The 15,398-nt window shown below is 33.5% G+C and overlaps 1 protein-coding gene across 1 annotated transcript in view; it reads left to right on the forward strand.

The window, feature by feature from the left end:
* LOC111049882 overlaps positions 1 to 15,398 on the forward strand; it is a 42,674-nt gene that overhangs the window by 5,511 nt on the left and 21,765 nt on the right. Inside the window, exons 3-4 of the mRNA XM_039422718.1 lie at positions 10,074 to 10,177; positions 10,976 to 15,128. Of these exons, the coding sequence (XP_039278652.1) occupies positions 10,074 to 10,177; positions 10,976 to 15,128 (4,257 nt within the window). The remainder of the gene's footprint in view (positions 1 to 10,073; positions 10,178 to 10,975; positions 15,129 to 15,398) is intronic.

Below are 15,398 nucleotides of genomic sequence, written 5' to 3' on the forward strand. Positions count from 1 at the left end.
TTCTTATATTATAGGATATTTGGTGCTTCATTGGAGATTTGATTGAAAACGTATTTTGCTTATTATAAAAGTAGTATGCTATATCATGATTCCTGTCAATAATAGTTTACATCGAAAAGTCCTAAGCCAATCTTCCTCACCCTTAACAATTTGTATTATCAAATCCTACAGATAGATTTAGGTTTGTTTAGGCAGTGTAGTTCTCAATGAGTATTCTTCTCATCTAATCGTAGAATAAAAAATTAAAAGTGCTGATAAAAGTTCCTTCAAGGAATTAACTTTTCAGTAATTGTGGTTTCTATTTACAAAAACGATCACATATAGAAAGCATGCCTGCATGCGTGTAACAAGTGCAAAGAGCGTATGCACATATTAAACTGAAAGATGAAAAAATGTGTTATAAACTTCAAAGCTTACACTGACATATATTTTTGATTATTGAGAATGTTTGACATAGACGCCACAACAAAGAACAGTCTGAAATAAACTATAGAAGATTTCACATAAAATTGGAATCCTTTTCATTTGTTGACGTTTGTTTGGGCAGTAATGTCTACTTTATCACTTGACCACATCAGAACTAAGTAATGTCTCTTCTACTGTTTCCCTTTTTCTAATCGTAGATTCTTTGATCCAGTCTCTTTGTGTTCCATTTTATCTCAAGAAATGTCTACTAACGCTTCACTCACTCATCGAAAGTAACTGAAATAAAATGCTTACTTTCTTATTCTAGTCATCTGATTGATGCTCTTAAGCATGTAACTAAGTATTCGTTGCAATACAGTGTAACACTATTTTTTTTTTAAAATAATCTTGGATATACACAAGCTAAATTTATATTCAACTCAGTAAACATTCATACAAACAATACATATATCAATACAAATCAAACGTGTAGCTGCTTGAATGCTTAAATTTCCAATTCAGCATTTCAATTTATAATCTTAATTCATTTTAGAAATGTAAATCTCTCATCAAATTATCATGAATAATGATAGTTTAATGATAGTTTATCAATTTAATGATAGTTTGCTTTGATCAAAAACCAGATTTAATTCAATTTGATTTAATTTAATAATAGTTTGCTTAGATCAAAAACCAGATTTCAATTTTGCTGTAGGGTATACTGAGTGGCCAGATCATTTTATCAGTCGAATAAATTTGCAAAATTACACATCAAATGTCATGGAATTATCACTGGAGAAATTATTTCGTTTACAACATTTTTTTCCTGAGGATAAATTGAATAGATTAATCTTGTAATGGGTAGATCAGCCGAAAAGAAAGTTAGTCACAAGTCATAGAAGTCGCTAGACGTAAATGGTACATTAGAATTGATCACATGAAACAAAGTTTGATATTTGTTTGAATAAAGGATACTCGGCAGTTGTGTTTGGAGTTACAATATTAAGGGCTTGTCATGATAAACATCTCAGGTGTCAATCAAATGACTTTGTCCCATCAGTATTGTTTGCCAGGAAATGTATCGACTTATTGGCAGCAGTGTGTTTCATTCATGCTGGCATTAATTATTGTTTATTAATTTGAGATCATACCAGCACTATGTCAACGACACAACATCCACTCCTATCCAACTGTTTACCCGAATTGTGTTTCACTCTGTTCCTCTTAAATTTGTATACAAGTCCTCTGAATGGCGCTTGCTTTTTGTGTGTTTATTTTATCTTCTACAAAACAATCGCCTCTACTTCACAAACTGGTAAGGGAAATTTGAACTTATTTTAGTTGTTCAATGTGGTACTAATAATAATAATAATAATAATAATAATAAGCGTCTTTATTTAAGAAACAAAACCAAACGAATCATCAAGCATACAACATATTGAACAAAAAATTTTCAAAACAAAAAATACTTCTTAATAAACCTAGTGAACTGTATAAAAGACTAATTTGACATAACCGGAAGGTTGTCTGTCAGGAGTCGGTATCTACTGAATCATTATTACAATGCTTTATCCTAACTGATTAATATCCTTCGATCAACAAAACTAAAAATAAAGTTAACAATTTGATAATTATAATTATGATACTGTTATCCTAGAAATAAAAATAATATGCAATATTCTTAAAATAATGAATAGAAAATACATAGTGAATAAATAATAAACTTTTCCCTTCATCAAAACAAAACAGAAAAAAAAACAACACTTGAATGATTTTAATTGAATGTCATACTTTCGCCACTATATAGCCAAATTACTAATTACTACTATTAGGACCTACTCAATTTAATAATTGAATTCTTCGATTAGTGACTCTCTTATTTTGCTTGCTTGTTGCACGTACCGTGCCAGCTTCCACCAATCACTTCCATTGAGCCAATCAATGACCTCTGAGTCACTCAATTCAACTTTCCCCAAAAAGGCTCTTCGACAATGTGGTACTAACAAAATCTATAAATATAGAAATATCAGGTAATCAATAAGATGAGTGTAGAATATAATATACTATTATTTTGTGCTAATTCAAGACGAGAATTTATTGTATGTTGTTACAATAATTAAGCAAGAATTCTCATCATATTTTTAAACATTGTTACAAATTATAGTTACATAATTAACACTATTCCTGCAACTTGTGCACTATTCAAAGGAAATTAACATTTCGTGGCTTTCCAAAATCATAGTCATTTTTAGTCAAATATGATTTTCATCTCAACACCAGCACGAAACGGTCTTCGCCACACCAAAGAATGAGTGTTTTTTTCACTTTAAAGTGATATATAAAATACAATAGTAATGATTTCATAAATATAAAACTTCCATTTCATGGAGACATCAATTTTTGCCATGTAGCATTTAGCTGGATAACCTCCATCGTGAAAACAAAATCAAAATAAAACTGTAAATTTGAATGTGTTAAACATCTATTATCATCAAGATTTCAGTAATTCTATATAGACGACATTTTTATAATGTCTTCTAGAACTTGGAATGTGTTAAAGAAATTCTTTATTCTGTTCTTAATTTATGATTTCAGCTTAAAAATATTTTATATTTATTTTTTCTTAACACCGGTGCCTTCTTCTAAAACATATTTCTTCACAAACGTAATAGAAGGAGCATCAGTTTTTTCATATATTTTTTGTTTGTACCAATCTTGTATAAGTAGACGAATGAGGTACGTTTGTTAGATATTGAAAACAAGTAATTCATCCAAAATAAATTTATAGGTAGGAAGGATGAAGAGAAAAGGAAAACGTAGGACAACATTTTGTACTAGAATGTTATTTTATATTTGTTAATACAATTTAATATAAATATTAGTGTGAGTGAAATTCGACAGTTCATTTTTTGGTTAATTCGCCACGATGCTAATTCATTTTAATATGAAATCCGTTATATAGCTCACGTGAATTGAAAAAAGTAAACATGTGACATATTGCTTATCGATCATTTAGATCATTCTGTGACTTTAGCATCAGCCTTTTGACGTTTGAAAAAGACGGGTAATTTGAACTAGATTTCGACTTCCTTGTCAAGACTACTTCAAAAGTAAGCAATTTATAACGTTATTAAGCCGAGAGAGGCGACACTTACTCTTAATCATGCTTGATTGTTCTTGATTATGAATTGTGCCAGCCGCAGCCACACTCACTCGGTTCTTTATTGTGATGTCGGGTCAAAAGACTCTCAACATTTTCACTCATCCACAATCGAATAGTCGATGGAATAGTATATCAATGAAATACTACAGTATATATTACGAAATCAATATAATTATGAAGCGAATGATAACATTTTCTAACTGTTTTATTTTTATAAATCAAAATATTTATGTCGTAAATAAACAATTTAAAAAACGGGTACTTGGATTTTTATTTTTTATTTCTATTCAAGAGTAGCCCTAACGGAAAAAGATAATTTGTTTTATTTACTTGTAGCCTATATACTGTATATATTTTTGTCATCCTTTTTAGTGCATTTTCTTATTATTCCAATTCTTGCTCAATGTACGGATGTATAGCCTATTATAGCATTATTATTTCTATATTATAGGCTTATTAAATGCAAAGTTCATTGTAAAGTTCAGGTAGACTACATAGTTTCAAGGTCGTCCTGTCGTGAATAGTTAGGACGTGTAATAGTGTCCTAACTTACAGATAATTTTGGAAAAGAGCCAAGGTTTAATGAAGAATCCATAATATTATAATATATAATATGAACATGTATCGGGTATCTAATTTTTGTCATTATTTCCATACCACACCTGAAAGAGTTGACTGCTTGTCTCTATTTACCCATACTATAGGGTTTCTTTATTTATTTATTCAATCTCAGACAACCAAATTCGGGTTGTATCTGTGGTTTCAGTAGAGAAACTTTTTCGGAAAATGATCAAATCGAACTTTACTTCAATCTATATTTTTCCTGTATGATGCCAACATAAGCTTTCTTCTTCCACTTCCTTCAGTATTGATTTGGATCAGTATTCTGTTGAAATTTTAGTTAAACTTGTATATGCTTTGTTTTAAGTCTATTTCTTTAAAAGTAGAGTAGAATAGAGTGTACTATTATACACATCTTCACCAACCAGATGCTTTGACCATCAACGGTTGCCTAATTTTCTGTGTTGTTGTTAATTTCCGTTTTTTCTTCATCATATCATTCGAAAACCATGTGACTATTTTTTGTTTTGTCTTTTTTGGCTAAGAGGGGTGGAAAAGGGGGAGTTTTTAAGCAGCTTCCAGTTTGATATTTTCTCCAGTTTCGAAATGAGCATATGCTTGGCATTTCACAGTAAATGAGTTCCAGCGTGAATAGTTTCCCCTGACAGGATACTGTGGGAGGCGTGCTAAGTATAGCCTAACATCCATGCATCTTCCAACACTTACCACAATAATGTTTTTCTGTCTTGTTTTCACACCCAACTACAATATCAGTCTTTACATGCCAGTCTATTCGCTCTAAAAATACTCATCTTCAATTCTTTCCATTTGAATAAACACTCACCATCGCCCTATGCTCCTAAACGTCTGTTTTTAGTGGCAAATTCAAGTTCAAACTGTCTGTTTAATGTTTAGTTTGAGAATACAGACTTTTCATCTCAAACAATGTTTGCTTGAAATAACTGTTATGTATTTGATATAGGAACTTATTGGAAGAAAGAGTTTTAGATCTTTTAAATGATTGTTGTTTTTATAAGTGTAATAAATATTTAATTGAATGTATCTTTAAAATGTTGAACTTTTTTTTCTGAAATGGTGAATTATCCACTCACAGCTCATATCATTGCCAACACACAAGGGATCTTATGTTGGCAATGCTAAAATTACATTTATTATATTGTATTACTTATGTTCCAATGTCCATTTATATTGTATAATCTAATCCTATTGTACAATAATTATGTTTTTTGGCAATAAATTCAAATTCAAAAATTATCATTAGAAAATTATAATAATCTTGTTTTTGATACTCATTAATCAGAGAGTTGAATAAAGTAGAATGTCATTTTAATTATTCAATTATTATGAAGTACCTGAATCTGGTTGCCCAAATTAAACGGCAATGTTTTTATAATGTAAAAAATTTAACTGTATATTTTAACTTTTTAACAAATAAATATGTCATATGAAGAAAATAAATCATTGGAAATAGTTCACAAATCATTTAGTCATGATTTTATTTTATATAAGAAATTGAAATTTGTTTCTACATTATTATTTTCTCTTAGGAACTTTTTTCATCTACATCTCTGTTCCCTAAATCTTTTCTAATCGTGAAATGCATCCAACAAAATAAACGTGTTGTTGCTGTTTGAAATTGGTAAGAATGAAGTCTAAAGATGTAGGCATTGGTTTTGGCAGCGCCTGCCAACCTTGTGCCATCATTACATCACATTCTATTTAAGAAAGCAATATTTACAGTTCTGATAGTCAGAAATAAGTATTGGATTACATTTTTTATCCTCCAGCATATAAATGATTAGCTTTAATCTGAATGTTCCTCATTACAGCTTATAGCATAATTACAACATTTGTAGATCTAAACCTATAACGTTCGCATCAAATTACACTTGAGTTTATCATTCGCCAATGGGCGAAACACTCTTGTTTCCATAGGAAGTATTTTATTATGTAGTAGATCCACTAATATTGAACCATGAGTTGTATGTTTTTCTCTTAATATTTAAAATCTCATTTAACTAAGATATCATAGAATTCAAAATTATTTGTCTTGAGTTCAATTCACGGAAGTTTGATAGTCAAATATTTTTGCTTGATTTTTGAATATGACAAATTCGGCGTGAGTGGCTTGTCTAGTTTAGCAGATGATTTCAACAGAAATTGACGGTGGGAGGCGGAGGCCTCATCAATAGCCTCACAGTACACCAGAAAAGCGGCGTGTTAAAATTAGCCCGACGGGCGCCGAACTTCGGACAAGGACCAGCCTCCATCTCACTCACTCTCTCTCTCTCTCTCACACACTCTCTCTCCGTCTCTCCATCATTTCTCTTTTCGTTTGTTCGGAACGGTAGCTCACTTGTCTCGGCCGAAAGGGTTTTGTGCAGTGGAGAGTATATCGCGGTGCAGTCGCCGATCACTGAGAACTGTGAATAACCGGGAATAACGTCTGTGCGATTTGGTGACGGAATTTTCTTTGTCTTCTCTCCAGATCTCGGTTCAGTGCTGAATATGTCGCGCTCGTAGCAACTGTGTGCCGTGTTTGTGTTGAGGGGAGGAGTGGATTGTGCTTGGATTTGACTGGTTGTGTGATTCATTTGCCATGTGGAAAATTATCTATGAGTTGCAATCGTAATCAGGGAATAGATCTCAGTATTATCTCTGTAAATTGAGTTGTTCAAGAGCTTTAAACTTGATCATCCAACTTGCAGGTAAAATAATTGTTACTACAGTACGTACTAAAAATCTAATAATTTAGTTACGTTTTTAATTATTTTTTTATATTAATATTAGTATATTAATATTTTTTTATATTATATTAGTTACTTTTTTATTATTTATTTATTTTATTTACTTGATAATTTTCAATTTCCGATAATAGTAAAGGTGTTGATGGTAGATATCCGAGTTGAATAAGAAACTGACAATAATAATAATATTCTACTAGATATACTACGTATAGTACGTCAAACACTCCAATGTACCTGGTAGTTAAAATGTAGGCTGATGAGAACAATCTGAATGATGGAGAAGAATTGTAGGTTGCATGTAAATGCTCCTCTTATTTGTATAATCCGCAAAAGCGTGAATAATAATGATAATAATAATAATAATAATAATAATAAATAAATTTATTTCTCTTAAAAAAATACAAACAAGCAATTAAAAACATAAAAAGTACAAAATATCTAAAATACAATACAATAGATCTATAAAAAAATATGGAAATTCTATTGGAAATTAACCTACTCAACTATGGGAAACCCGTGTACTAGAGTAGGTGTTAGTAGTAGTAATAGATTCTGGGTGGGGGTGCAAACTGCAAGTACGTTGGGTAAGTGAGCTCGCATATAATGTAACAATGCCATAACTTATGGGGATAAACGAGACAATACATCTAATTGTAATTAATTCCAATATAAATATGTTTTTAGAAAAAAATATATTATATATTTTATTTTATTTAATTAAAGGACTGCAATTTCGTGTTGAAACCAACACATCTTCAGCTGTAGGCTACATCATTTTTCGATTATACAAGTGACATGCTCGTCATATAAAGTAAACTTCCTGAATCTATAATTAGATAACAGTTATGAGCTTCAAAATCAATTTTTCCTGGTTCGGAACCCACCTAACTTGAGCTCTATATTCACCTCAGCAATAAACAGTATTTGTTTAGAAACTAAACTATTTGCTATTGGTTTAATGTACCTAATTATAATATATTAAAATTAGGATAATCAGTCGATTTAGTGCGAATGGTTATTAAATCGTCCAATTCCCGTTGGTGACTCAGCCGATCCGATCATTGGTTACGTCGTCATATGACGTCATTCAACCGCAATTAAATGCAATATACTAACCGGAAGTGGGTATACCAATATTCTTGGCGGGAAAATTCGATACCTAATATCAAAACTATTGTCAATAAAGCAACAAGCGCAATGTGTTTTTTTTTGTTTGCTGGTGAATAAAGTCTTCTCCCCGTAGTAAATCATTACAACTACGCTCTTTTTTACTACCTTGATTAATATTGTGTTTTCACCGTATCTGTACTTTTTTAACTCGTGTAATTTCCTATTACAGGGTGGCCACCTACCGGGAAAACCGGGAGAACTTTGAATTCCTCATGATTTTACTAACCGGGAAAAATACCGTGAATTCCTCATTAATTTTTCCAATTACTCATGAATTTTTCATAAATATCAATTTATTTAGTAAAGAAGTGTACAGTAACAATAAACTCAAATAAAAAAATACTTGATGGCTAGCAATAATAATTGGCAATGTTTATGAACTACCTAACCTAAAAAAATATCTAAAAACATCGATACCGTATTCTTGTCATGTCAAAAATTATCAATGTATTTGGAAATTTAAATATACTATTCGCAATTCGTCATGAAAGATCAAACTGAAGATTTCCAAAATACGTTCTTTACGAATTTATCTTGTTCCTCAAATAGCGCGGATACTCTACCTGGAAAATTTGTAATTTTATTCTAGAAAACCGGGAATTACTCATGAATTTTTTATTTTAAAATGGGTGTCCACCCTTTATTATTTTTTGAATTTATTTTCCCAGAAGAGAATAAGATTGATAAAAAATGAAAAATTCTACATAGTCATATGTTTAATGAATTTAAATCATATGATCTAATAAAATCAATGAATTTAACGGTGAACATAACCGTGAACGTCTATGGTATCGAAAAATTAACGTAAAACTTTCTTCTTGGTCCAATAATAAAATATTATTCCCAGTTATTCTTACGAATTCTCGTCAATGTCTATTCAAACTTAAATAATTCTTACTTGAATATAAAGTACGGTAGCTTAAAATGTTTCTCAACAACCTGCAATATCAAGTTTGAAGTTAAAAATAAGTAGTATCCTCAATATTAACCTGTAAAATGTACAGTAAGTTAAAACTTTTAATCTATATTACAGTATAATTATCATTTTTCTAAACCTTAAAACGAGCATAGATTAACTTTTCTTTGAGTCCAAATTATCGACAGTACTATTGTTGCAGTACCAACAATAATGGTAATTGTTTGCTTGAAATATCTTGAAACAATGTTGGCGTGTGTAAGAAATAATTCTCATTCGGAGGCTACAGTATCAACACTAGCAGGCTACTACAAATTATATTCATCATTTTTTGAAAAAAAGCTGTTAAGAAAGATATTATTGATGTGATTGTAGATGAAATCAATAATGTGACATGGCTATTAATTTTAAATTTTAAATGTATTTTTCAAACGTTAATTTAAAAAATGAATATTTAGGGAATAGTTCAATAATCTAATTATTTATCTATTGTACCGATTAATAAATTTCTAGTCTGTTGCTTTTAATTTATTGTTTAATCCAAGGTTTATCCCATTATGCAAAATAAAGTGCTTATTTTATTAAAGACAGATTCTATCTAGGCTATATGCAAATTTTCCATTACAAATTAAAAATCTAGTTTTTTTTTTGTTTGAAATTGTATTGTTCGCTAAACCTTCCGAAATTCTCTCTAATAGCTTAAACTTATATATTGCATCATACAACTGAACCTGTCAAAAAGAATAACGTGTTCAAAATTTTAACTGAAAATTCTGGCTTACAGCCAACTGACAGTATTAGAACTGATGTGCTGTTGAAAACAAACTTGCATCTCAGATTGGCATAGTATAGTATTTCATTTGACATAGGCTATGCACTGACAAAGATTTGAACTTATGACTTTTTCCGAATGAAATGAACTGGAATTTATTTTTGAGCTTATGTCTACCTGTTTCTGATCTGTGTGGAAAACTTCTAGTAACCTCCGCTGTACAGTATTAAAATTGATTCTGCTGTATCTTTTATTATATTATTGAGTTTATAATTATTTTAAATTATGGTTACTTATACAAATATCTTTTTGTTACAGATATTGGAGCCAATTCCAAATTCAAGACTTCGTGTAAAGACCTCCGCCAATCATCGTTGAACTCACTCGATAACAATAAAGATAATCAGATCATAAAATATAAAGTAAGTAACTGAAATGTTATAAAACAAACTTTAGAGTCGAAGAAGTAGACTAGATTTCCCAAAGTAATTTTTAATACTCTTGTAGAATTCCATTATAATATTATGTAATCATTAATTTTATTTCATGTTTGAGTGTATGCTGTGGTAGATTGTTCAAAGTTCTACACTTCATTCACTTTCATAAAAACCTATCATTTGATTTAAAACGATTGAATTCATTTTCCAAATTGATGTTTTGGTACTTGTAGATTTTTCAAATTTGTATGAAGGAATTTCATGGCTATTCTCATTCAAAATATACTACTACTGATTCTCATCTAACTAGGGACAGTAATAATGTTATTTATTTTAATCTGACAGACAATTATTTAAATTAATCCTATAACTAAGTTAATTTCTTATTGATATTTATTTTTCCCTCAATATTAGCGAAGTTGTACTTGATGTGAAAAAGTAATGGAGTAGAAAATGTATTCCAATCTGAAACTTCAGTTTAAATAACTTTCTGAAGAAAAGTGTGTGTAACTTGGCAAATTTAATTTATGGAATCATACGTATCACTTGCCAATTTGTCTAGTTCTTATACTGTATCTGGCAAAGTTCCATTCACATGCTGTTTTGGTTCATGAGGCGTTTTCCAGTGGTAATGGGCAAATACTTCCGCTATTAGTCACATCGATTTCAATGCCTTTTTGATTGAATGCATATTTGCAGCCTTTCCGTTTATCCGCTTAACAATCAAGTATTCTAACAATATACAATTCATCATTTTGTTATTTTGATTTGTTTTTGTTGCAGCCGAATATAACAACCGTTCCATCTACAGAAGTAGAGAATTATGACTTTGGTAATTCACACGATCTTCCAGCTGTTAGCAATGCGTTCATACTGCATGCTGGTAGTGAAAGGAATGAAATGCTACCAAGAGCACCGCCAAGAAACAGAGTTGAATTGAAGCTGAAGTATGCGGACATTACTGGCGATGCCAATGAAGCACTATTCGCCGATTACCGAAATGAGATAGCATTGTTGAAAGTGAAGCACAACAATGATGGGAGTAGGATAGTTGATGTACGGAAGAGAAGTCGAACACGAGATGCCAACAACCCGAGTGGTGACAATGTGAATAGAATGAGTGGTGTGATTAGTCAAAATGTGCAGGCAACTTCGCAAGTAGAAAGCATTTCTGTTTCTGACAGTGTGCATTTTGCTTCACGTCGCCAGATCTTCTTTAGACAAGGTCGCTCACACAGTGACTCATCTCAGGATGTTCTGAGCTCTTCTTCGAGGAAAGAAAAGACTGCTAGTGGTTTATTCTCGTTTTTGCGCTGGTTTCGTAGAGTCAAATCAGAAGGAGATACTGATGATGAAGATGAGGATGATGATGATGATGAAGCAGAAAATAATGGTGATTGTGCAAATGCTATAGAAGTGTTCCCCCCATCACCTCGATTAGTCAGAAGTAATAGCTCAAGTTGTGGTAGTATTGATACGTTATTCAGTACAGCCACTGCTAGTAGCTTTGCCTTCATCCATCCATATAACTACAGACCATTTGGACCCGTGTTGCAGTCACAGACCAGAATCACCGAAGATGCAGACACTGAAACATACCGACAGCGAGTCAAACAAACCGAAAGAGTCAGGCAACTCGACAAAAATATCAGTTTGAAAAAGAAATATAATCTGTTTGGTAGTGGAACTATATGTAGAAGCCTTGACAGTGTTGCAGGACGATTTTATAAGATTGAAAACACTGATAACAATTTGAGCAATAATAATCTTGCAACAGGAAGCCAGGGCTCAACTTTAAGAAAGAAAAGGAAGGCACCCCCGCCTCCTCAACTCACAGCACAGACCGACTACAGTCTCCCGAACACACTGAATCATCTTACAAAGCAGAACAATACAAGCGGGCAGGATAAGTTTGAAAAGAATAACTTGGACGAGTCATTTCATAGGAGAACTGTTAGTGAATCGGCCAGAGACAGAAAGGCTGGAGCCTACTGTCACGTGAGAGGCAAGAGGAAGGCGCCACCTCCACCAGTTGCAAATAATGCAACTTGCAATGAAAAAGTGAGTAAAAGTGGCAATCACAGTCTAGGAAGAAAGAAACGGCCTGCTCCACAACCTCCCACTCAACCTCCAAAACAAACAAACTCAGTTGAAAAGCCATCACTCAATGTAAATCCTTCTCCTGCAGATTCCTCTAGTGCTGTTGTTGAAAATAAAGACAATGTTGTTCGTTACAGAAATAACTCCACCGGCAGAGAAAAGAAACAAGGCAGTCTCAGTCTGGAGGAGAAAGAACGGCTGTTGAAGAATATTGCAAAACTGCAAGCAGTGGCTGAAAAGAGGAGTAGTGTGTGCTGTACTCCTCCGTCTTCTCCTAGTCTCGGCCAAAAGATGGCATACTCTCTCAGTAACGATACACTCAGGCTTGAAAAAGGAATCCTGAAGCCTAACAGAAGTGAAGATGGCGCCTCAACAGCATCATCGTCAACCTCAAACCTCCATGTTGAAGCAGCAAAGATGACCCCTTCATCACCCGTTTCGCCAAGGCCATGGTACAAGCGCAACATCATCAAAGACAATCACTCATCACCAAGTAGCAAGATGCTGTTTGATAAGAAAAAAGAGAAGACGAAAGTCGATGATTGGATGCCGGATGTGGCGATCTCAAGATCAAGTTTGATTGTCAATGACAGTAGCAATAAATTCAACTTGTTCTCTTCTAAATCGGATAAAGTAGACGAAAAGAGAAAGTCACAAATTTCAATGCTTGTGAACATCAGCGAATTGGACAGAGAAGCTGCTGAAATTGTTCAGAAGGAACATGCTAAAGAAAAAGCCAAACTTGATGCCGAAGATGCGAAGTTCTACTCGTTTCCAGAGTTGCAAGACAGTGTAGCCAGCCAAGCATATGACAATGATCAACAACTCCATCAAAACGCCAATAGTCCAAAGCGAAACTCTGCTAGAGAATTCGTGTCACTGTTTAATGCAATTACCAATGTGACAAAAGTAACAGTGAATACAACGTTCTTTTCAAGAGAAACGGCGAGTCTGTTCTCGAGAGATGGCCGGGAAAAGAGGTTTTCGTTTGGGAGTGGTGCATCGAGTGTTGAAAGCAGGGAAGAGGACAAACCTCCTCAACTTGAGAGGCCCATTTCACCTCACAACACAGAGATTAAACAAGAAGCAGTTATTTTTGAAGCGAGAGAGACTTATCTGGAGTCGCCGGGAGAGAAGAGGCGGCGATGGAATAGAATTAACGCAGTTGAATCTGATGATGCTGATGTGGCAGAGGCTGAACGAGTAACGATCGAAGAAATCAAAGAATTTGACGCAGAAGAGGAGGAAAACGCAGAGAGAAATGCAAAAACTCAGGCACTGTTCGAAGCAAACCGCTTGAAAAGACACCATTCTCCAAGTCCAAGCATTCCCACTATAACCGAAGTGTCGGAAACAACCAGCTCAGTTGCCACGACTCCAGGGTCACCCATACAAAGCAGCCTCGCTAGTCCAGCCACCCCCACCACGCCTCACCCCTTCCCAGGGCCGTCCATTACCACTGATCCTAAACCACTCAACAAAAGTAATAGCAGTACCTACTGGTCGTGTTCTCAGTGCACTCTGGAAAACCCTTCTTGGAGGTTCACATGTGAAGTTTGTGATACCTGGAAGCCTTCAAATATAAAAACGAAACAGGTCATATTGCCGTTCAATCGCTTGGGTAGGACAAATGATGTAAATAAAGATGACAGAGTTAAAGAGCAATCAAATGCAAACGATGATAGCCTGTTGAAAAATATTGATGATGAAATTCGTTTGAGGAAAAAATTGAATGATACTAAAAAGATAGACATTGCAAAAGATGTGAACAATACTAATCCTATAGATATTAAAAACGATGTGCACATTACTAATATCGAAGGTACTAATGATAAAACAGTAGTAGATTTAGGGGATAACGCTGATATTGAAGAAGTGAGGAAAGCCCGTTTGGCTTTTTTCAACAAATCGGATACGAAAGAGGATCATTCCAATAAAATAAATGAGGACAAAACTTCAGATGTATTGAATAGTATTAGAGTAAGTGGTGTGAAGCCGCTACTTGAATCTAGTAGTAATGCTGAAGAACGACTCAAACTCAGAGAAATGCTCAAAGACTTGAAACATTCTCTCCCAAAACGAAGTAAACAAACTTCACCGATTGGAGACAATACGGAAAAATCTCAGCCCCCTAATAATAGCAAGCATATTACAGAATCTCCCGATAAAGCGATAAGTTATGGCCAAGTAGTTAATGATACAGCTGTTAAAAATTTGGGTGCTATTAAAAAGACAACACCAGCTCAGAAAAATGATAAACGTAAGACTTCTGCAGCCGATGTTGGAAAATGTGACGAGCAAGAAGTCGAAGAGAAAAAGAATGAGAGAGCAGAAATTTATTTGATGAAAACTGAAACAATAATTGAAGAGATCAGGATGAAGAAGCAACCAGAACAGAAACCAAATAAAGTCTCGTCGTCGGCTCAAACCAGTTCAGTTGTTCGCAAAAGTGACGTTCAATCATCTAGCAATTCAGAAAATATCAGTAAACCTGTTGTGGAAACTCAGAATCCGAAAACTAATCAAGATTCGTATGTGGTTCCAATAACTGAGGAGGAATATACAATTAAAGATGGCGTGCTCACTTCGTCCATATCGAACAATAAAACGACGATTGGTAAGAAGACATTCGAGTTGATTCTGGCACAGGACTTTGCTGGCATCAAAGCTACTAAAACGGGCAAGGGTTTCTTGCCAGCTCATGTGTATGCCAACCTTCCAGCGACTGCAGGTGCAGCTGATTCTGTGGCAGCAGCTGCGAGCAATAACCAAGCAACAGAAGTCGACAGGTTGACTGAGAAGCTCACCTGCGCTAAAGGAATAGCAGATTTTAAAGGTAAATCATACTTTCTAGCTTAAAATAATGATAATAATTCAGCTTAGATCAATTTCCACGATTACCATAAAATAACATTCAGTGAAAGGAAATGAAATTAATCGTTTAGTCGTCAAAGTACCAGTCAAAGCACATTAATCACGAGTCGAGCTGAAAAAATTGGAGCTTCACTCACATTAATACATGAATTTAACCATTATCATAATCACTTGAATTACTGTTGGGTATTCATCACCAAAGTTAGTGCTGACACGTATAAATAGAAATACA

The sequence above is a fragment of the Nilaparvata lugens genome, chromosome 3, assembly GCF_014356525.2.
Source record: "Nilaparvata lugens isolate BPH chromosome 3, ASM1435652v1, whole genome shotgun sequence".
Taxonomy (NCBI): Eukaryota; Metazoa; Arthropoda; class Insecta; order Hemiptera; family Delphacidae; genus Nilaparvata; species Nilaparvata lugens.